The 22,330-nt window shown below is 40.8% G+C and overlaps 1 protein-coding gene across 1 annotated transcript in view; it reads left to right on the top strand.

Moving 5' to 3' along the window:
• Positions 1–22,121, top strand: part of PBLD (phenazine biosynthesis like protein domain containing) — a 29,981-nt gene extending 7,860 nt beyond the window's left edge. The window contains exons 2-10 of the mRNA XM_045568868.1: positions 7,199–7,349; positions 11,908–12,007; positions 12,382–12,480; positions 14,935–15,044; positions 15,140–15,169; positions 17,585–17,673; positions 17,937–18,115; positions 19,725–19,787; positions 20,848–22,121. Coding sequence (XP_045424824.1) covers positions 7,266–7,349; positions 11,908–12,007; positions 12,382–12,480; positions 14,935–15,044; positions 15,140–15,169; positions 17,585–17,673; positions 17,937–18,115; positions 19,725–19,787; positions 20,848–20,960 — 867 coding nt within the window. The 5' untranslated portion in view covers positions 7,199–7,265 and the 3' untranslated portion in view covers positions 20,961–22,121. The remainder of the gene's footprint in view (positions 1–7,198; positions 7,350–11,907; positions 12,008–12,381; positions 12,481–14,934; positions 15,045–15,139; positions 15,170–17,584; positions 17,674–17,936; positions 18,116–19,724; positions 19,788–20,847) is intronic.
• Positions 22,122–22,330: the final 209 nt, after the last annotated feature.

The following is a 22,330-nucleotide window of genomic DNA, read 5'->3' as shown; positions in this document are numbered from 1 at the left end:
TGTAGACCCAGTTTTCTCCATTAATGTCAGGATAGAGGAAACCTCCACTAGTGCTTTACAAAAAGATGGATAAGTCTTTAACTGTGAGTCTAAAAATTCTAAATTCAAAATATAAATATCAAGTACAGTTGGATAGTCAAATACAGCTTCCTTACAGAGCAGTAGAAAGAATTTAAGCAATTCATTTGGCATATGCTAAAGGTTTTACCACTGCATAGTACTGAATCGTATTTTTCTTATTTAGAAAACATCATAACATCAGGTTTATAACCTATTTTCTGAAGTTCTTTCCAGCCCGTTGAACTTCTGAATGGGCAAGAATGGGGTTTTTTTGTTTGTGTTTGAGGCAGGGGTCTCACTGTAGCACCCAGGAGGCTAGGAGGTTGCAGCTTCCAACTCCCTAGCTCAAGTCATCCTCCCACTTCAGCTTCCAGGTAGCTGGGACTATAGGTGCAAGCCACTGCACCTGGCAAGAATGTGTTTCTTAACACCAAAGTGTTTTTACACAATTTGGTTGATAAATGGTAAATAGTGATGATAAGATGAGAACCCTAAACTATAGCAGAAAAGTGAAAAATTTCCCAAACAATGGGCATTTGAATATAAATATAGTTGAAGAATTCAGGACTAGCCTATAAATATTTTAACAAAGGTTATGTTCCAGAGCTTCTGTGAAGTCTAGGAAATATGCATAAAAGTAAACACAAAGTATTTGAGCACTATATGTAGTAGTTGAATTATATATATGTATATATATATGTATTATAATAGTAGCTAGGTGAAACTAATTTAGAAATTAATTTTCTTCAGGCAACAAAAGCAAAAATAGACAAACTAAAAAGCTGCACAAACCTTCTGCACAGCAAAGGAAACAATGAGCAGAGTAAGAGACAACCTGTAGAATGGGAGAAAATATTTGCAAACTGTACATCTGATAAGGGATTAATATTCAAAATATATAAGAAACTCAATTCAATAACAGCAACAAAAACCCCAACAAATAACCCAATTTTAAAATGGGCGAAAGATCCAAATAGACATTTCTCAAAGGAAGATATACAAATGACCAATGGGTATATGAAAAAAATGCTCACTATCACTAATCTTTAGGGAAATGCAAATCACAGAAAGGATGAGCTATCACCTCACTCTTGTTAGAATGGCGATTATCTGAAAGACAAAAGATAATAAGTGTTGGTGAGGATTCGGAGAAAAGGGAACCCTTACACACTATTTGGTTGGAATGTAAATTAGTACAGCCATTATAGAAAAGATTATAGAGGTTCTTCAAAAAATTAAAAATAAAATTACGATATAATCCAACAATCCTACTACTGGGTATATCCAAAGGAAATGAAATCAGTATGTTGAAGAGATATCTGTGCTCCGGTTTTTATTACAGCATTATTCACAATAGCCAAGATATGGAATCAACCTAAGTGTCCATCAACCCCTGAAGGGATAAAGAACATGTGGTATACAGACAGTCCTGGACTTTCAATGGTTCAACTTATGATATTTTGACTTTATGATGATGGGAAAGCAATATGCATTCAGTAGAAATTGTACTTCAAATTTTGAAGTTTGATCTTTTCCTGGGCTAGCAATATGCTGGAAAGTAGGCAATACTGGGTAGCAGCTGCCAGCTGCAGCTTCCAGTCAGCCTTGCAATCATGAGGGTCAACAACTGGTATTTGCTATCTTCTTGAAGACCACTATCCTGCTAAACCATCAACACGTGTCAATGCCCCGTGCCTTCTACCAGCTATTCTCAAGCTTCATGAGAAGAGAGAGAAATTGGTGACTCTGTTGCCGTAGCATCCCCATCGTCCAGCAATTTCAGTTCAATGCTTCAAACATTCTTTTAGGCCCAGTGTGCTTTCAGCTGTGTATGTTAATGATGAGTACCCATACAACCATTCTGCTTCTCACTTTCAGTATAGTGTTCAATAAATTACACGAGATATTCAACACTTTATTATAAAATAGGCTTTGAGTTAGATGATTGCCCAACTTTAGGCTAATGTAAGTGTTCTGAGCACATTTAAGGTAGGCTAGGCTAAGCTATGATGCATGGTATAGGCTTAGGTGTGTTAAATGCATTTTTGACTTACAGTATTTTCAACTTATGATAGGTTTATTGAGACTTAACCCCATTGTAAGTCGAAGAGCACCTGTGTATAAACAATGGAATACTACTCGGCCATCAGAGGAAGAAAATTCAGTCATTTGAGACAATATAAACGAACCTGGAGGGCATTATGTTAAATGAAATAAGCCAGGCATGGAAAGACAAATACCACATGATCTCACTCATTATGTGGGATCTAAGAAAGTTGATCTTGTAGAAGTAGAGGGTAGAGTGGTGGTTATCAGAGGCCGGGGTGGTTAGGTGGGCGAGAGGGTTGGGGAGATGTTGGTGATATATAATTACAGTAAGTAGGAGAAATAAGTTCAAGAGATCCATTGTACAGTGTAGTGACTATAGTTAATGACAACCTACTATATCCTTGAAAACTACAGAAAGTGGATGTTGTGTCCTCACCACAAAAGTGATAACTGTGAGGTAACGCATTTGTTAATTAGCTAGACTTAACCATTCCACAATGTGTATATATTCAACACATCATATTATACATAATAAATACAAACAATTCTATCTCTCAATTTAAAAATACCATAAACAATGTAAAGAGACAAGAAAAAAATTTTCTTCCAAATTTTGATTTAAAATTTATTTTCCTTATAATTTGTAATTCTTTTTGATACTTATTTTCAGCAACTGAAAAAGCAAATAGCGTTCATGTACACTTTGAATGCCAGTACTCTATTATTAAATATTTACATTTTCAGAGAACCAAAGTGGCATTTATTAATGAGTAGCCTACTTTTGAGGCAGCAGTCATAAACAGTATCTAGGTGAGTTCTTTTATGCTAACAGCTACAGAGTAACAGGAATCAACTTTCTGTTGTCTGTAGCCACAGGAAACCATAAACAAACTATTTATTACAGAGAGACAAATGCATTCCAGCGTTCCCAGGCACACCCACAGGCAGGGGCAGGTTTGATGACTAAGCTATTTGAACAAGGAAGGTTTATGATTTCCCTACACTTACATGGTAAACAGAACCAAGATTAGAATTCAGGAAGTGTCTACAATATTCTCAAAAAACAACTCAGATGGACCCCTGGGGAAGGTAGTGGGACAGGAAATTGTCAAAAGGGACTTTAGCTTCTTCTGTACTATCTTATTCTTTATAAGGAGATTATATTCATACACTAAATTGGTGATTAAAAATCAACTTATAAAACAGAGTTAAAAAAGAGATGTGAATGGTTGAGAAGTCATATGAATTTACATTTATGAGTTAGTCCTCCCTGGGAGTAAGTGATTTCTACTTAAACAGTGTATTTGTTTGGCATTATTGGGGGGCATATAAAACCACTCTTGGGGTCCACATGGAATGTAAGTGAAACTAAAGAAGGATAATATAAATTATTTGGGTCATTTGAAAAAGAAACACAGGAAGACAAGAGTCCTTCCTGATAGCTGTAACTCAGGACCAGACATTAGGTTGACCTCGAGCGATCCTCCCACCTCAGCCTCCCAGAGTGCTAGGATTACAGGCATGAGCCACCATGCCCAGCCTGAGTGTTGGACTATATTAGTTTAATATGCTTCCATAACAAATTACTATAAACATAGTGGCTTTAAACAACATAACTTACTAACGTACAGTTCTGGAGGTCAGAAGTACACAATGGGTCTCAATGGGACAAAATCAAGGTGTTGGCAGGGTTGTTGCTATGGAGTAAATTGTGCCCCCCTCAATTTGTGGTAAAGCCTTATCCTCAATGTGATGGTATTTGTAAATGGAGTTTTTTGGCGGGCGTTATTAGGTTTAGATGAGGTCATGAGAGTGGAGTCCTTATGATGGAATTAGTGTTCTTATAAGAAGGGACACCAGAGAAGTTGCCCTTCATCTCTTGCTGCCACATAAGGACATATCAAGACGACAGCTGTCTATAAGCCAGGAAGTGAACCATCACTGAGAATAGAATTGGCCAGCACCTTGATCTTGGAATTCCCAGCCTCCAAAGTGTGAGAAAATAGGCCGGGTGCGGTGGCTCACGCCTGTAATCCTAGCTCTGGGAGGCCGAGGCGGGTGGATCGCTCGAGGTCAGGAGTTCGAGACCAGCCTGAGCAAGAGTGAGACCCCCGTCTCTACTAAAAATAGAAAGAAATTATCTGGCCAACTAAAAATATATATACAAAAAAATTAGCCGGGCATGGTGGCTCATGCCTGTAGTCCCAGCTACTCGGGAGGCTGAGGCAGTAGGATCGCTTAAGCCCAGGAGTTTGAGGTTGCTGTGAGCTAGGCTGATGCCACGGCACTCACTCTAGCCCGGGTAACAAAGTGAGACTCTGTCTCAAAAAAAAAAAAAAAAAAAAAAACAAAGTGTGAGAAAATAAATTTCTGTTTTTTAAACAATTTATTATTACTATTTTTGAGAGAGAGTCTCACTCTGTTTCCTGGGCAAGAGTGCAGTGGTGTCATCATAACTCACTGCAACCTGACTCCTGGGCTCAAGCGATCCTCCTGCCTCAGTCTCTCAAGCAGCTGGGACTACAGGTGTGTGCCACCATGCCTGGCTAGTAAATTTCTGTTGTTTAAGCCACCCAGTCTATGGTATTTTGTTATGGCATCCTGAGCTGAATAACAGAGATTTGTTCCTCCTGGAGGCTCTAGGAGAGAATTTTTTTCCTTGCCTTTTCTAACTTCTAAAGACCATGTGCACTCCTTGGTTTGTGGCTCCTTTCTCTATCTTTAAAGCCAGAAGCGTAGCATCTTCAAATCGTTCCCTGATTTGGACTTGCCTGCCTCTCTCTTCCACTTTTAAAGACTTCTGTCATTACATTGGGCCCACCTGGGTAATCCAGAACACTCTTTATTTTAAGGTCAATTGATTAGCATCCTTAATCCTACCTACAAGCTTACTTCCTCCTTGCCATGTAACAAAATATATTCACAGGTTAATTAGGATGCGGACATCTTTGGGGAGCCATTATTCTGGCTGCCACGTGGACTAACAATAGTTTGAACTTAAGGACATTTATTATTTACTAAACAAGTTTGGAGGTGAGAGCTTCTAATATTTATTTAGTAGGTTATCTCTATCATCAAGAACCATACTCTGTCTCCTTTACCTAGCTTTTTAACTTTTCACCTTCATGTTTGTTGCCTCATGGATTGAAAGATGATTGTTGAATTTCTGTGCATCAGGAACATGTTCAACACAGGAAAAGACGAAAGGGATGGTGGCAGTCTATTCTCCTCTTAGGTCCACCCCCTTTTAATTAATTAATTAATTTTTTTGAGACAAGGTCTCACTCTGTTGCCTGTGCTAGAGTGCAGTGGCATCATCATAGCTTACTGCAACCTCAAACACCTGAGCTCAAGCGGTCCTCCTGCCTTAGCCTCCGAAACAACTGGGACTACAGGCGCACACCACCATGCCTGGCTAATTTTTCTGTTTTTCTGTAGAGCCAGGGTTTTGCTGTGTTGCTCAAGTTGGTCTTGAACTCCTGGTCTGCCCCTTTTATCAGAAGGCAAAATATTCTCCCCTGAATTCCCCTAGCAATTTTTCCCTAACTTGGTCATATGGCCATCTCTAGCTTCGAAAAAAGAGTGAGCATCTGGCAAAGGAGAATGAGACTGTCCTGACTGACTTAGAACATTTATAATTCATTGTCTAGGACTTCGTGCATTGCCTTTCCAAACAAAATTGGAGGTTTTTTCAGGAAAAAAGAAAATTCCCAAATAATTATATAAACAAACTATAATGTACTGTGAATAATGGTGATGCTACTGAAACTGAAATGTTGGCTGGCATGATAAGAAATCCTAATATTTTTCAGCCAAATGTATGAAACTCAAGTTTTGATGTATGCTCATTATACTGTTATTTAATTAATTCAATAAATATTTACTGTGTGTCAGGCACTGTCCTAGGAGCCGAGATTATAGCTGTGATCCTAGCTGTAATCCTAGCACTATGGGAGGCTAAGGCAGGAGAATCGCTTGAGCCCAGGAGACAGGTTATAGTGAGCTATGATGGTGCCACTGAACTCTAGCCTGGGTGACAGAGACCCTGTCTCAAAAGGCAAAAACGAGAAGAGATTCTGAATTTATGCTTTTACAGTCTGATTAGAATAATCTAAGAAATGCAAATGAAAACTCAAGATATTTTTTATTTATCAGATTAGCAATGGTGGGACACTCTCATACACTGTCTAAATTGGTATACTTTTTCTGCAGATAAATTTAACTGTGTAAGTTAAAATACCTATATACTTTGATCCAAGGATTTCACTTTTAGGAATCTATTATAATTAAAAAATCAGAAACACAGGTCTAGATTTACATTCAACAAGTTTGGTTACTACATTATCTTTACAAATGAAAAATCAAAAATGACTTAAAAACTCACCCAAAGGGATAGAGTTAAATAACTTACAGCATATCTATAAGCCTATTGTAAATCTACTAAAATGATGATTAGAAGCATTTGGTGTCCTTGGAAAATACTGATGTTATACAGTTGATCCTCCATTTATGATACTTTATAAAAGGGACTTGAGCATCTGAGGATTTTGATATCTGCAAGGAGTCCCGGAATCAATCCGTTGAGGATACAGAGGGCAGACTATACTGTTAAAGGAGTAAAAATTCTGGTAGAAAACTGTACATCTAAAAACATTAATAATGTTATTACTAATTTATGTGTTTACAGGTCATTTTTTATCTCCCAAGTTTTTTATAATATTTCCAAATTAGAAAAAATGCATTCTTTTAAAAGGGTAATAACCTTCACTGGGAGACTGTAAGTAACATACAAGCCTCTTGGATGTGTCATGCACTTCTTTAGAAACAGAGCCTTAGCTAGTTTGGTCACTCTAAGAAAGAATACGATTATGCTGCTATGTCCTATGTACAGTGTGAAAAGTCAATACAAAATTTGAAAAAAATATTCCATTTAGGCAACATTTTAAAACAAATTCAATTTAGAAGCTTGAAAAATGAGGGATCACATATCTTTAAATGTAGGTGTATTGGAATAATTAGCTTGGCTTTGTGTCTGGGAACTATTAATTGGTTCTGTATATTAAGTAAAACATTAACTTTTTGACTTTAGGCAACAACAGGAAGTAAAGCAGGCCATCAGCAGTTCTGAGAGTTTGCAAAAACAGCTTGCAAGGAAAATGAAGCTCCCGATTTTCATAGCAGATGCATTCACAGCAAGAGCATTTCGTGGGAATCCAGCTGCTGTTTGCCTCCTAGAAAATGTAAGTGCTTGTGTTTTAAAGTGCAGCACCTGAAATGCTATTCTAATAAATTCCTGTAGAACCAGTTAATTCTTTTTAAAAAACCCAAACCAGTGCCACCTGTTTGTTTACCTCTTTGGTTTATATTCTTTGTCATGATATCAGTGATGTTCAGCTATGCAAGTTGATTTGGACCAAATTATGTGATGAGAATGCTTATATCTAGGTTAAGTCCAGAGAAATGAAGATTCATAAACAGAGGAACTAGACCTAATTTTAGAAAAGGACTAGAGTTCCTTTTTAGCCATCAGATTTTCATTTAGTCAGCACCAAATGTTGAAGAGAATGAAATGAGTTTTGAGTGACTAGACATGGCTGATGGATCCAAGCTGGTTATCTTTAACCTTACCTGTAGCTCAGACCATTAGAAATTCTTTTCAGGACCAAGGAAAAGAGACATTTTTCTAAGGAATTTAAGTGATTATGTAGCAAGGTAGAAGGAATTAAGCTATCATATATAAAGAACTTACTAAAAGTCTTGTTTTTGAAATGGCTTTTTGATTAGGATAAATATTAACAGACTAGTTAAATATTCCTTGACCTTAGGAGCTTTGTGTTGTTCCCTGGGTAGTTGGAAATAAGGTAAGGTACCCTTCCCCTCAGAGCAGTCAGCACAAAAGCAGATTATCTGAGAATTATTTCACAAAAACAGTAGCAATTGATGATCTTAAATAAGTCATACTGAGTTGGGCAGAGTGTGCACTGGGGCCTCGAGGGCAGTGAATCTCGACTTGTCCTGTACATGAAAATCACCCAAGGGGCTTAAATAATTCCTATGCCCGGGATGCATCCCGGACCAATTACAACAGATTCTCTAGGGGTGGGACCCAGGCAGCACTGTTTTTTAAAACTCTCCAAGTGATTCCAGTGAACAATCAAGATGGAGAATGGTTGAGGTTTTACTAAGATAGATTAATATTGTTAACTGAGTCATTTTTACACTTCTTTTCTCCCTCAAGTGGAATAATAAAATGGTGATCAAAGTCCCCATCTTACCTTAACTACGCATTCATTATGCAACCTTGCAGCTTCCACAAAATGTGGAAGGTAACAAAATTAATAGACTTTATCCAGCAGCACAAGAGCTTGGGAAGATAAGTGAGAGAATAATTAACAATCAGATTCCAAACTGTGAACTTTCTTTAGAAACAATCTGGCAAACATAACTTCCTGTTAAGGAATTGTGGAACTGACTATAACTGCTTGTTAAGAGTCTTAGCATATTTGCCCAGTGTCCTCATGTAATATCCTTGAAGATTTTTGACAATAGTTTTGAGTAATTTATATATTCAATTTTTACCAGATAATAAGAATTGGTATTATTCCCCAACTTACTCCTTTTACATCCAGTACATTCATTAAACATCAGACTTACAGGATCTATCTTCCTCTCTCTCCATTAAAATATATTTTATATGTTAATTATATATTTGGAAAAACGAGGAAATAAAAATTTAAGCAAAGAACTTGACATAATTCAAAGCAATATGCTTTAGTATGAATGGAAGAAGGAAAAAGAACATAAGGAAGTCCATGATTGGGGAAGCTCCCTCTAAATATTTAGTCTTCCAATTCACTTCTTTTGAAGATTGGGCCTATGAGACCAGGCTAATTTGATGGCCTGTCAGGGACACCTGAATAGGTACCTAAAGATATAGGTATCGTGCTCACCTTTTTCCGCTCTTTGGACATGGAATATTGTCCTCCTGGAGGCTAATGTAGCACTTTTCCGAATTCATAATCAGTAAAAATTATAGTAGAAGTATAAACAAACTGTGGTCTCTGTCCTTGGGTTCTTTGCTCATGGCCTGAGATGAGGATACCCAAAACACCTAGAGAGAACACGGTGGACACAGGAAGGTATCAGAGACAAGTAAATGCTAAACCTTATACTGTTGACCACACTTCAGCAGGAATTTATCTTGTCGCTAATGCATTCTACAAACATTTATTGACATCTACCACAAACCAGGCTCTCGTCTAGGGGGCAGAGGCACAAACGTTAACAAGTTTGCCTGCCCTCGAGGTGCTCAAAGTCTAGTGGGGGAAATAGTAAACCTGTACATAGGGGACTACTAAATAATGATCAGGTTTACACTATTTTCCCCACTAGATAGTTAACCAACAATGATAGATTTCACATTCTTAGTCATGGGGGCTGGATGGCCCGGGTATATAAAAGTGAATACGAGTTTGGGGTTCTATGATGAAGGTGGAGAGACTAGGAGTCTATTAGGTACAACTGAAGATGGTCTATGGTTTGAGTGCTGCATTGTATGAACATAACTTCTGTAGGAAGTCCAGGCGCTTCAGAAGGAATCTCCCATTTCTTCCTGGATGACTTTAGAACTTTCTATACCCAGGTGCTTTTACTTTACTGGAATCTTTCTACAGCAGAGGGACAAGTGAACAATAAGGACTGATAAGGCAAGGCTGTCATATTTAGGCTGCCATATTTATAAACTGCCACAAGATGGGAGTATTTTAAAACTTTAGTCTGATTTTCTGATCCTTAATCTTTTGTAGGTCATAAGGTAATAGAACCTCAGTGTCCCAGTGTAGGACAACTGGAACTCAGAAAAGCAGACATCACTCTGTTTTTGCTGTTGGAAATTTGATTCACATGAGATTGCCAAAGGGCAATGGATAATTAAGCAAGAGAACTAACAGCTGTCTGTCTGTTAGTGCAGCACTTGAAAAGAAGCTTGTAGTGTAAAATGGAAAAATCATTGGAACTGAAAGCCAGTATTTTGAATGAATACTTTTGTTTCTCCAGGTTTGTTTCTAAGGCTCTCAAAGTTGAAACCTTTTCACAGTTCACTATTATCTTGACCTTTGTTTGCAGTGTAGAAATTCAGTGAAAGTCCAGCTGCCTGTGGTACACATGGAAGGCTGCTACTATCAAACTTTCTGTATTGTCTCTGGTCCCTGGAAAATAGTGGGTGCATTTTTAATTGTCCTGGGACAGCAGTTATAGTTACAGAAATTCAAATTGTGATCAGTGCAGTATACCAAGGTAGAGAGGAATAAAGAACTGATGGGCAGTGAAGTGTGTGTACCTATGTATGTATGCATGTATATATCTTCACAATAAACCTTCAATTTAAGTGCTGTTATCCCCAGTTTGAGGGTATGGAAACCGAGGCTCCATAAGATTAAATGACTTGCCCACTATTGCACTGCTACTAGGGGCTAACCCAGGACATAAAGCCAATTCTATTCCCAAAGCCCACATTTATTTTTTAACTTTTTTTTTTTTTTGAGGCAGATTCTTGCTCTGTCGCTGAGACTAACATGAAATGGCATCATCATTGTTCATAGCAACCTCAAACTTCCGGGTTCAAGCAATCCGCCTGCCTCAGCCTCCCAATTAGCTGGGACTAGAGGCTCGTACCACCACACCCATCTAATTTTTTCTTTTTTTCAGTAGAGACTGGTTCTTACTCTTGCTCAGGATGATCTTGAACTCCTGAGCTCAAACGATCCCCCCGGCTCAGCCTCCCAGAAAGCTAGGATTGCAAGCGTGAGCCACCGCACCCGGCCTATTTTTTAACATTTTATTTTGAAAAATTAAAAACCTACGGAAAAGTTTCAAGAATGATACAATAAACAACCATATACCTTTCCTTTAGATTCACCAGTTGTTACCATTTCTCACTTTTGCAAAGCCCTCATTCTTAATCCTTCTACCATTTATTAGGTATATTGTGTTCTTAGGATGTGACACAGCCTCTTTAATTTCTTCATCTGTGCATAGGCCTGAGATAGTTAAGGGAAAAAAAAATTCATAATCTGTAAGAGTATAAAAATATTTACATGGAGTATTTTAAAAATGAGATTAAATGAAATAATGTATTTATTCTTTCAGCAAATGTTTACTGAGCTCCTGCCATCCTGAGATAAGTACCAAGCATTGTTCTAGGCCTAGACAAAGCAAGACAGCGCAATCCACACCCTCGTAGAACTCAGAGTCAGAGGTGGGAGGCACACCAGGTAATTTCAGGAGCTCTAAACACTGGAGAGGAGACAGCATCTTTAGACAGAGTGGTCTGGGAAGGCTTCCTGGAGGAGGTGAACTCTGGCCTGAATCCTTTCCCACAAAAGGGAGTGAACAATGCAAAGACAGAGGTCCAGCCTACCCAGAATGAGTATTGAACATCTCTTTATCCAACATGGCAAGAGAGATTAAGGGCTTTCCTTCTGTGGAGATTGTTTTAAAAAGAGAGCACATGCTCTCAAATAGACTAGACATGAGTCTGACAAAAGACAGGCCAGGCCAGCCAGTTTTTCAAAATCTATTCTAGCTTTGCACATCGGTAATTCTTCATAGGGTGCTGCAAGCATGGATTTCTGAAGAATGATCTTTATAAAAATGCCTTGAATTCCTTGGCAATTATGTCTTTTTAAGCTTGTAACTTTTAATATTAATAAACTACTTTTTGAACTAATGGTAGTTGCTGTCCAAGGAAGTCTGATCTGTGTTTCTGAAATCTCAATAATCTTTTGTTTTCTAATTAAGAAATTGGACGAAGACGTGCATCAGCAAATTGCAAGGGAAATGAACCTCTCTGAAACTGCTTTTATCAGAAAACTGCACCCAACAGATAACTTTACGGAAAGTGAATATGCATAATTGTTTTTTTACTATTCTTGAATGGCACTAGAATTTATTTTTTAGGTGAGGGAATGATATTTAAGGGAAATGACCATTTATTGCTTGCATGCAGTAGTAGACAGAGGAGGAGATTCTGATTTGAGTCTCAGTTGGTGGGAGAGGGGGCATGGTCGGGGGGAAGAACCTGAATGTTTCTGTTGCAGACCTAGCACCAGGGACCCCTAGGATGCTTGCCTAGCCTTCAGTCCTCCTTTTGCAGCATGTTTCAGCTATTAATCATGCTAGTGAAATATTTAGAAGAAAAGCATTAAATGACAAGTTTGCGACCTGGTTGCATGGGAATGATCTTGTCTCCCTTTGGCTTTTCCTCCTCTGAAGGTTCCTGCTTCGGACTAAGGTGGTTTACGCCCGCGAGTGAAGTCCCACTCTGTGGCCACGCCACCCTGGCTTCTGCAGCTGTGCTGTTTCACAAGAGAAGTAATATGACTTTCCTTATTGAACTTATCACTTAGAAAATAGCAAATATTAAAAAAAATTCTCACTCTGTATGATCAAAGTGACTGTTATAAAGACATTGCAGAGTTTATTTCATGTAATTTGTGATTCAGAAACACAAACAGCAACCTTCAACAACACTTTGGCATTTTAGGGAATGTGCTGGCATCATTGGAAAGCCACAGTCAGAATGCCATTTTATTTTAAATAGGAGATATCTGGTCTTTGTGACCAACACGGCAGGGGAGCTTGCACGGGGAGAATAGTCATCTCACATGATGTGATATCAGGGGACCAAAAGGCAATACACTTTGCTCCCAATATTTACCCATCATCATTGAAATTAGTTCCACAGCAAGAGCTTCTTTGCTCTGAATTTTAAAGATTTTTCTGGGCCCCAACTGTGTACATTTACCTTAGGAGGAGTTGCAGCACCTTAATCTTAGCTGCATTTAGTTTAATGGACAAAGATCAGGGCTTTGTGGGAATGGGACAGAGGAGACGACAGCAGCCACAAACAAGCATAGACAACAAACAGAAATGCAGACAAGGAAATAAACAGGATGATAGTTGTATCAGAGAGTCACTAGGGGACTGAGTTGTACAGAGAGTCACTAGGGGAGTTGGGAAAGGAAGGTGTTTGGGGGAGTTACTTTAGGAGGGTGGGTAAGGGGAGCTGCTGCAGGGCAAATGCCCCAGTAAGCAGACCCCATGCACATTTGCACGCAGGAGGAATTGGAGGGAGGAATATTCTTGGGCTCAGTGTTGGTAGGGGAGCAAAGAAAGCCGGATTGAACAGAGGGAGAAGTTGTACCGCAAATTAGTAGCAACAAAGAAAGGCCTAGGCCAAACCCACGGTGAACTCTGAAGCTGGGAATTTCTTCACCTAGTGCAGTTCCAATAGAGGCAGAGGACCAGTCCCCCAGGCCTGGAAAAGATGCTATGACTTTGGGCAAGGTAGCTCTGTGTACCCAAGGGCAATTCCCAGATAGGGACTCAGCTGGGAGCTGTGGGCCACCAACGCCCCCAGTGGCAGGATGAGGGATGGGCGTAGGGGAAGCAGGCAAGGCCTCAGGTTGCACCTGAAAGCAAGTACCTGCTTAAATTTTGCACCCCATGGGACTGCCTTGCCTCACCTCGTCCCAGCCCTGAGGTGGGGGGTTGGGTGTAGAATCTGGGTAACAGCACCCTCTAGAGAAGGGGACGTTGGGCTGAAGAATAAGATGAAGTCTGGGCAAAGAGCTAGAGTGCGAGGAGATCCCAGGCAGAGGCACAGCAAAGGCAGAGCCCCTGGGCGTGCCCTGTAGGGCCCGAGCTTCCTGAGGGGGGCCCTGATGGGCAGGAGATGAAGGTGAGAGTTAGGCCAAGGTGCTGCTATACCGTGATCCAATATATACATTTCAAAAAGATGACCTTGGTTTCTGTGGATAGGCCACAAGAGCGAAGACAAGCAAACATCCTGAAATGTTCGGGAACTCAATCCTGAAAAATAGATTTTACTGAAGTTGGACTGAGTGTCTTGTGAAAATGGGGCCCCACATGGGTTGGTACGACACTGAGGTTTGGTATAATAATCCTTGGGACTGTCCCCCCCACCCCTGCATAGGGCTGTTTTAAGGTTTGATGAGATGACGTATGAAACAATGCTTTGTAAACAATGTTTTACACCAATTATAACGAGAAAAACTAAGCTTTGGGTTTGAGAATGTCAGTTTTATGCTCAATGAAAGATAATAAGCCAAATCTCTTCACTTTTCAGATATGGTTTAAGTTTTACAGAAACTTATGGGGAGAAAAAATTAGGTCACAAGTCTTTTTTTACTAAAAATGTTATATACACTGGTAAGTGGCCCAAGCTGTGTCAGTAACATGAGGTGCTATCAGCATTTGTGGTGCCTTCTTTAAATCAATTTTTTACCTATAAGCTGGGTTTGTTTAGGATAAACCTGATTTGTTTCATATAAGACTGATATTTACAGCTTATATGTTTTATTTGTCATTCCCTTGGCATATTTTAGACTAGAAGAATTTATGACTCTATAGTTACGGTTGCTGGATATTTTAAAATCTGCATTAGAAAACATTATAACAGCCCTATGAGGTAGGTTTAATTATTAACTTCATTTTATAGATGAGGAGACTGAGGTTTAAGGAAGTCCAGTAATTCATTCAAGGGCACAGTTAGCAAGTGGTAAGGAGCTGGGATTTGAAGCCTTTCAGTATGATGCCATATCCAGTCGGTTATGTTCTTGGTTCTCAAGTTGGAATCCAGTGGGGGTTTTCTCCCCTCTACACCCCAACAGCCCAAACCTGGGCCCCATCACAGTCCTGGAGGACACTGTCAGAAATCTAAGGCAATGAAAAAGTGATTGAAATGCAAATATTTAGCAAAGTTTATTTTCTGTTTCTTGATCCCCCCCCCTTTTTTTTGGCCAGAAAACGTGAACAGCACTCTAACGTTTGTCACTCTGAGTGGGGAACTAAAAGCCAGAAGAGCAGAGGATGGTATTGTCTTGGACTTGCCTCTTTATCCAGCCCACCCGCAGGTCAGCTCTTTCTAATTATTGCCATAAACTGTGTACAACCAACAACTCACCTGTTTTACGATGATTTTTGTCTATTTTTTTTTCACCCCATCTAGGACTTCCATGAAGTAGAGGACTTGATAAAGGTCAGTGAAAAGAATTAAGCCTGAGCTTGTATGAGTTGGTCATTTGTTATTGTTTGGACACAAAGATTCGGGACCAATTGATCCCCAAAGATGGCCCTTACACCAGTATAAATGTTACAGTAGTTCAGGTTTGAATTTTAATGTTCATCCTATTTGGTGAGAAGCTTGAACAGTTTTCCTTGACTCTTAGTTGTCCATGCTAGCCTCTGTGGGTGGGGAAAAGGGAGACTCTTGTATGGCAGATGACAGCAAAAGAACTGAAGGAGGTGGCAGGGAAGAGGGAGAGGAGGCTTCCAGGAACCGTAAGTCTCTGGGAGGAGACCAGCCTCTAGGAAAGGAAGGGATGTGGAATTTCTGTCCTTCTCTAGCTAGGAGAGCAGTGGGCCCGGGGCATGGCCATACAAATTTGGGCATGAGAGCTGGGGATTTCTGCCAGAAAAAGGTCGTACCATAAAATCCATACAAACAAGGTTGAGGGAAAGAATGGAAACTGCCTGGCAGCTTTCAGTGTCCCCAGTTTCTGTGGTGGAGGGTGGGACTGGGGTGGGAGGATTGTGCTTTGACAGAGGAGACCAGGAACCCATGGGTACCTCGACAGAGGAGATAAGATACATGGTCTGGCCTCCTCATGGGGTCTATGTGGGTGTGGGGCTTGATAATGATGATGATGATGAAGATGATAACATTTTTGAGAGTCTGCTCTGTGCAGGGCCACATGCTAAGCGTTTCACTTGCATGATCTCATTTCATTCTCTATGTTACCCTGTGAGGTGGGCAGTACAATTGTCTCACGGAGGTTCCAGAGAGCTGAGCAGCCCTGCATGGCCAGGTGCTAGTGTTCTGAGAAGAGGGGCCCAGATCAGCACCAGGGCAAGGGCTGTCTTGAGAAAAATGCTTCTGTGAAATGGTCTGTTGTGGGTATCAGTGCAGTGTTTCTCTGTGAGTTTTCAACTAGAGCATTTATAATCTCTTTAGTGTTTTGCTTTATCTAAGTTTTTAAAGAGTATAAGCAAGGATCACAGATCCTGATTTTACACTCTGCCCCACCCATGACCTTGAGTTTCTGGAGACATGCCAATTTATAAATGACCTGCTTTAAGCATGTTGGTAAGAAAGTGGAAAATATTCCTAATGGTAAACTTTGTTCATGGTAGAAAGAATTAACCTAATCTCTTTAAGCCTCTGGGTCACCATTTGCAATATGGGATAATAAAGGGTTATTTATCATGAGTGTTGTCATTTTGTGTTCTTCCCTAGAAACTAGCAATGAGATTCCCAGCTAAGAAATAAATTTTCAAATCAATATACAGAGCCATGCAGAGAAGGGCAGGTTTGAGAGACTGAACACCCTGGAGAGCAGATGAGATCTGGCTGTTCTCATTTCTTGAGGGAGGGACATGGTCAGCCCATGATCACAGAGACAGAGAGCCCAGGTGCCACCCAAGGCAGGGGGAGTTCTGGCTGTGGGAACCTGAGCATCTTCGTCCCTGACAGGGTTAGCGAACCTGAAGCCACCTATATAATGACTGCCGTACAACTGCCATGAATTATCATCTGCTCTGCCTGGCAGCTGGGGGTGGTGCCAAAGGATGACTAGGGGAGGAGGGTTCTCCCTTCATCATCTCCTGCAGTACCCCAACCCATCCCCAAACAAACATACAAGCAAACAAATGATGTTCTTGGATTTGAACAAGATTATGTGCAGTCTTAGATAGTGAACCAAGGTATCTGGAGAAAATGTTATGTTACTGATCTGTAACATACAATCTAAGTGAAAGTGGTGTGCTTGCCAAGCAGAGCAGCATAAGATGAGTCCTCTAGTCCCCACTTCCAATCAAACGGCCAACCCTGAGTCCTTGCCATGCAGAATGTTCTAGTTGCTGCTGCAGGTACTCCACATATATTGCTTCATCTAATCCTCATAACAACCCTAAGAGGTGGGCATGAAGCCCCCCATCTCTAAATACAGTAGACAGTAGGGACTCAGAGCTTGGACTGCAGAGCCACTCAGACCTGGGTCAAAATATGTGTGTGCATGTGTGTGTGTGTGTGGGGGGGTCTATGTGTGTATATGTGTGTGTTTGTAACATTTTTGTGTATGTGTGCATATGACCCTGGGCCTCCTTCTCCTTCTCTATGGGGAAAACACCCATTTGAAGGAGTTGTGTGTGTTGAGCATGTAGTAGGCACTTGTGAGCAGTGCCAATTTTGAGGCTCACAGAGGCCTCTTTGGTAGCCAGGAAACTGGGCATCCTTGGGCAACACCTTGAGCCCTGAAACTGAACTTACACAATTGGGGACTGGAGTTGATGGGTATGGCTCACAGTAGATGCTCCATGAGAGGTCATTACCTGTTTCAGAGGATGAAGGACTTGACCCAGAGTGTGCTCCTGAGGTTTTGGTTTGTTTCCACAGACTGCCATTGGTGACACACTGGTCCAGGACATCCGCTATTCTCCAGATACCCGAAAGCTCCTCGTCCGGCTCAGTGATACTTATGACAGGTAAGTTTTTTGGCTGTGTCAGCACTTTGGGGAGGGCTGAGCACCCGGATTTATAGCTCTGGCTTGGTCTGGTCTTTCTGTGTCCAGTCAAATCAGGATTTGTGCAGCCAGAGTTTCTTTCCCCGTGGGAAGATATTACCACTTGTTCTTCCCTCCGCTCCTGCTGAGCTGTTTGGGCAAGTGCACCCTGGCCTGTTTCGTAGAGTCTGCGGTGGCTGGTCTGTGAAATGCATTTGTCCTAATCCCTCCTGTTTATGAATAAGGTCATTTCTGGAGAACCTGAAAGTGAACACGGGGAATCTGCCGCAAGTTGAAAACACAGGGAAGGTGAAAGGACTCATTCTCACCCTGAAAGGAGAGCCTGGTGGGCAGACCCAAGCATTTGACTTTTACTCCAGATATTTTGCACCGTGGGTTGGTGTGGCTGAAGACCCTGTAACAGGTACTTCTTACTTGAGTCCAGGAGAGGGTTAAACAATGGAAGAGGAGAATAACAAATAGTTATGTAAGTTGCCCTTCATGTGACCTTTCAGATTGCTTGGGTTTTGAGCTGCCTTTGTTTCTCTATCTCTTCCCCTCCCTGTCCATCTTTTGAAAGACACAAAATAAAGGAGGCAGTATAGCAGTCAGACAGCCTGGTTTGCATTCCTAGCTTCCTAGCTCTTGACCTGGGGTAAGTGACTTAACTTTTAAAAGTCTCAGATCCCTTCTGTATAAAATGTGTAAAATACCTCATAGGGTTATATAAGCACAATGCGTGTTAAGTGCTTAATACAGTGCCTGGCACATGGTAGGTGCCCGATAGCTATTAGCTATTTTAATAATAACAACGAAACTTGCTCTGGGAGCCAACACTTCCAGAGCATCCACCAGCTGGAAGCAGAGGGATGGAGTCGAAGATGGGCAGAGACGTCGTGCGTCCTGCTCTCACAGTCTTTGGGAACAGTGAGCACGGGAATGCTGATGGGGGAGGCCAGTGGGTGGAGCGGTGGCCAGGGCAAAAGGAGGCCGGGCAGAGGCTTCAAGGCCCCTGTTCTGGTCAGGTGGCAGGGGCTGGATGGCTTAGTTATTCTCTGAGGAATGAAGCACATGACATTTAAAGCTTAGCAAACAAGCATTTTTAAAGACTCAGGAAAATGCCCAACAATATCCAGACAGTCCCACTTCCCCATGGAAGAGAAGTTCTGAGCAGATTTGCACATGCACAGCTGCTTCACAAAGATTTGAACTGGCACAGAATGCAAGTTTGTTTTTTCCTTCAATAATGCTTTTCGAGAGTGTGAAGCTCTTAGAACTTTGATGACCAACCATCTGGGTTTGCTTAGGACCGAGGGGTTTCTCAGGATACAGAACTTTCAGTGCTAAAACCAGGGGGGTCTTGGGCAACCCAGGAGGGTTGGTCACCCTGCTTGGACATCCCATAACTCTCAATAAGTTTTTCTGATGTTGGGGGGCATATTTGCCTCCCCATTCTATTCTCTCTCAAAGACTTTTCTGTCAGTTATTACTTTACATTGTGTATCTTCATTTTAATATCCAATCTCTGATCTAAACCTCTAGGGTACAATTATGTAAAAAAAACACCTCACTAAGAAGAAAGTTCTTTTGGTGGCAAAGCCCAGGAATGTTGGCTCAGTGGAAAATCTGGCCTTTTGTCAGAGTTCCCGCCTTTCCTTGCACATGCCCTAGGAGGAAGGAGATACTTTCCCTGGGAAGATGTAGAAAGATTTATGTGAAGGCCTTGGCTTTCCTACCAAGGGCTCACAATGAGCTGGGAGAAAAGACGAGAATTAAACTCTGCAGTTTCATTCAGCCTTAAGAAATATAAGACATATTTGATTCATAATTTGGAAGAGCTTATCCACAAATTCTGTGTTTTCCTTTCTGTCTCCATTCATAAATCTACACTCTGCTGTGGGTCGGCCAACATGATGATTAGGTGATCAGAGGTTTAGTCAAACTGGATAATTGATTGTAATTGCTTGTGAATTTACCACAAAGTTGCCCCCATTTTCTTTGGAATTGTCTCGTAACTTTTCACTTCTTTTAAGGGTCTGCACACACTGTTCTCAGCAGCTACTGGTCCCAGCAGCTGGGGAAGAGAGAAATGCGTGGTAGGACAGCTCTTTTCCAATTTCTTTTTTATTTCCATAACTTTAAGCTAGTGTTCCTTCTCATATGTACTGTCCCCTTGAAAATGTCATAAAATGTTATGTATCATCCATGTGAAAATGAAAGGTTTTTAAATTCCTTCACCCTTAAATATCCTCTACCCACCTCTGCCTCCCCCAACACACAGGCTCTTCTGAGACAGTAACTGCCCAGTAAGTGTTTGTTGAATGAAATTGACTAGCTGTATAACTTTGGCCCAGAGAGGTTATTTATGAAGTGATTGGTTAAGCCTGGATGATCACCAAGGTTCCTTACTGCTATTGCTAGTCATAGGATTGAATCAAACAAATTACTTCCAGACCAAGTCCCCTGGTGATTAACATATTGCTTAGGGACAGAGAAAGAGATTGCAGCAAAGGGAGACTGCACTGCCCTGGTGATCAAAGGGGGAGTCTGACCCCTTACTTAGTGGAGGGTTAGGCCTCTGTGACTCTGATTTGGAGGAAGCAGGGTGGCTGTTCATTTTCCTCGGTGAGTCTAATTTTTCTCCTAAGTGCCGAGCTTCCCGGAAGGCTGATGCCAAGCCTCTCTTGTCTGCCTGGCACATGTGGTTGCTTGAATATGTTATGAGTGAACAAACTCCCTCTGTCCTATTCAGAGTTGAGAAGATGGGCCCTTCTCAGGAGGGCCAAGACCACCCTCTTCATCTTCTTAGACTTCTTTTCACACACCCTTGCTTACTCCTAGAGAGAGCTGGGGAAGAAGCTGCGGGTAGGATGTGTCTGGGGCATTATAGGAAGTCGTAGAGGAAGTGGCCCAGGAAAAGGCTCAGGAAGGGAAGCAAGGGAGGATGTGGAGCTGTGTGTTTGTAGATCAAATTGAATTCATGGCTTTCTCAGTCTTCTGGAGAACGGGTGGGGGTGGGCAGTACCGTAAACAGACAAAGGAAAAACTGACCTGGGAGAACTCTAGGGTTTGTAATAAGGAGTCTTTCACTATGTTCTGTTAATTTACAAGGGTGAAAATGCTCTTAATTTGTGACTTGTTCTGTGCTTTCTTTAGCCTTTCAGTGTTCCACCCGGGGAGGAGAGCTGGAGATTTCACTGCGTCCAGACGGCCGAGTCGACATCAGGGGAGGTGCTGCTGTTGTTGTAGAGGGCACGCTGACAGCCTAGGGATGCTCGTGCTGTGATGCTGTCTCTAACCACCACGTGTTTTCTGCATAAATGGAAATGTGAGGGGCTGCCTTCAGCAAACTTGCATAGTAGTCCACTTAATCCTCATGGTAAAAATACAAAAATGTCCCAAGATCTGCAGTTGGCAAAGAAAGAAAAGAAGGAAAGAAAAAAAGGAAGGAAGGAAGGAAGGAAGGAAGAAAAATGAAGCCATGGTAATGGAGATTTAATAATGCTAATGAACTAATGGAGTTTTGGCTCCACCCATGAATATATTTGAAATTTAAGTAACCAGCAACAAACAATAATGTTGTCATTTCATTGATTATGACTATCAATTAGAGAAGGAGGAATATGTTTATGAGGAGTGAGATTAAACCATTTAAACTTAGGTTTGAGTACCTGATAGAATATTTTGCAGCCATTATAAAAGACCCAATAACTATGTGGAAATATAGAAAAATATTTCATGATATAATACTAAGAAATAAAAGTACAGTGTGCCATAAAACCTTAGCAATGCCATTCTGTGTCTATGGAGCGTATGAATAGATAGACACAGACAACTATGGGCCACGAAGATACCAAAGTGAGAGCAATTCATTTGTGAGGGCAAAGATGGGAAGTCATTTTAATGTATCTAAAAAATTATTGCCTTTGTTGCTGCACTCATGTACAATAACTAAAAATCAGGACAAAACCCAGAAAATTAAAACAAAGCAGTGTTTATTAAGCTAATTCCGTGGCAATAAAATTAAACACTCAAACTAATGTAATCTCTTAATCTTCTTCTTGATATGTGACTGTAGAGTGATAACCTAAAAGGAATTCTTCTCTTACCTTAATAAAATGAGTTTTAACATAACTTTAAATTCAGTTAAATCTGTAATATTGAGTACCTATAGTTGACTTTGGCATGGGGACTTTGTCAAGTCTTTGAGAGTGTTTGTGTAAGGTGGTGTCATTGATGGCAATTCTCAGCCACCTCAAAAACTGCAAGCTGATAAGTTAGAAATTCCTGTAGTGTCTCAAATTTTTCAACTTAATTGCTACCACGTTTCCTATTTTTATTTCTTTTCATTAAATCACGTAAGAGTGAATTTATGATAGCAGCGATCTTGTGTTTCCCCTGATTTGCAATAAAGTCAATAATTCACCAGCTTTGGTGTCTTAACTTAATGAGTAACCAGTTGGCCTCCCACAGACCTCACAACCGCCACAACATACCCACGGGGCGTGACACCAAGGGAGAGAATCACTGGAGGGTTTTCACCAAATGTGAGGTTCTCCCAGCCTGGGACTGAACTATATGAATAATTTTATAAAAATGTATAGTTGAAAGGGCTTGAATTTGACCTCTCAAATGTGTG

This window comes from Lemur catta, chromosome 14 (genome assembly GCF_020740605.2).
Source record: "Lemur catta isolate mLemCat1 chromosome 14, mLemCat1.pri, whole genome shotgun sequence".
NCBI classification, from domain to species: Eukaryota; Metazoa; Chordata; class Mammalia; order Primates; family Lemuridae; genus Lemur; species Lemur catta.
Note: the sequence above shows the minus strand (reverse complement) of the source record. Positions and strands in the feature narration are given on the sequence as shown.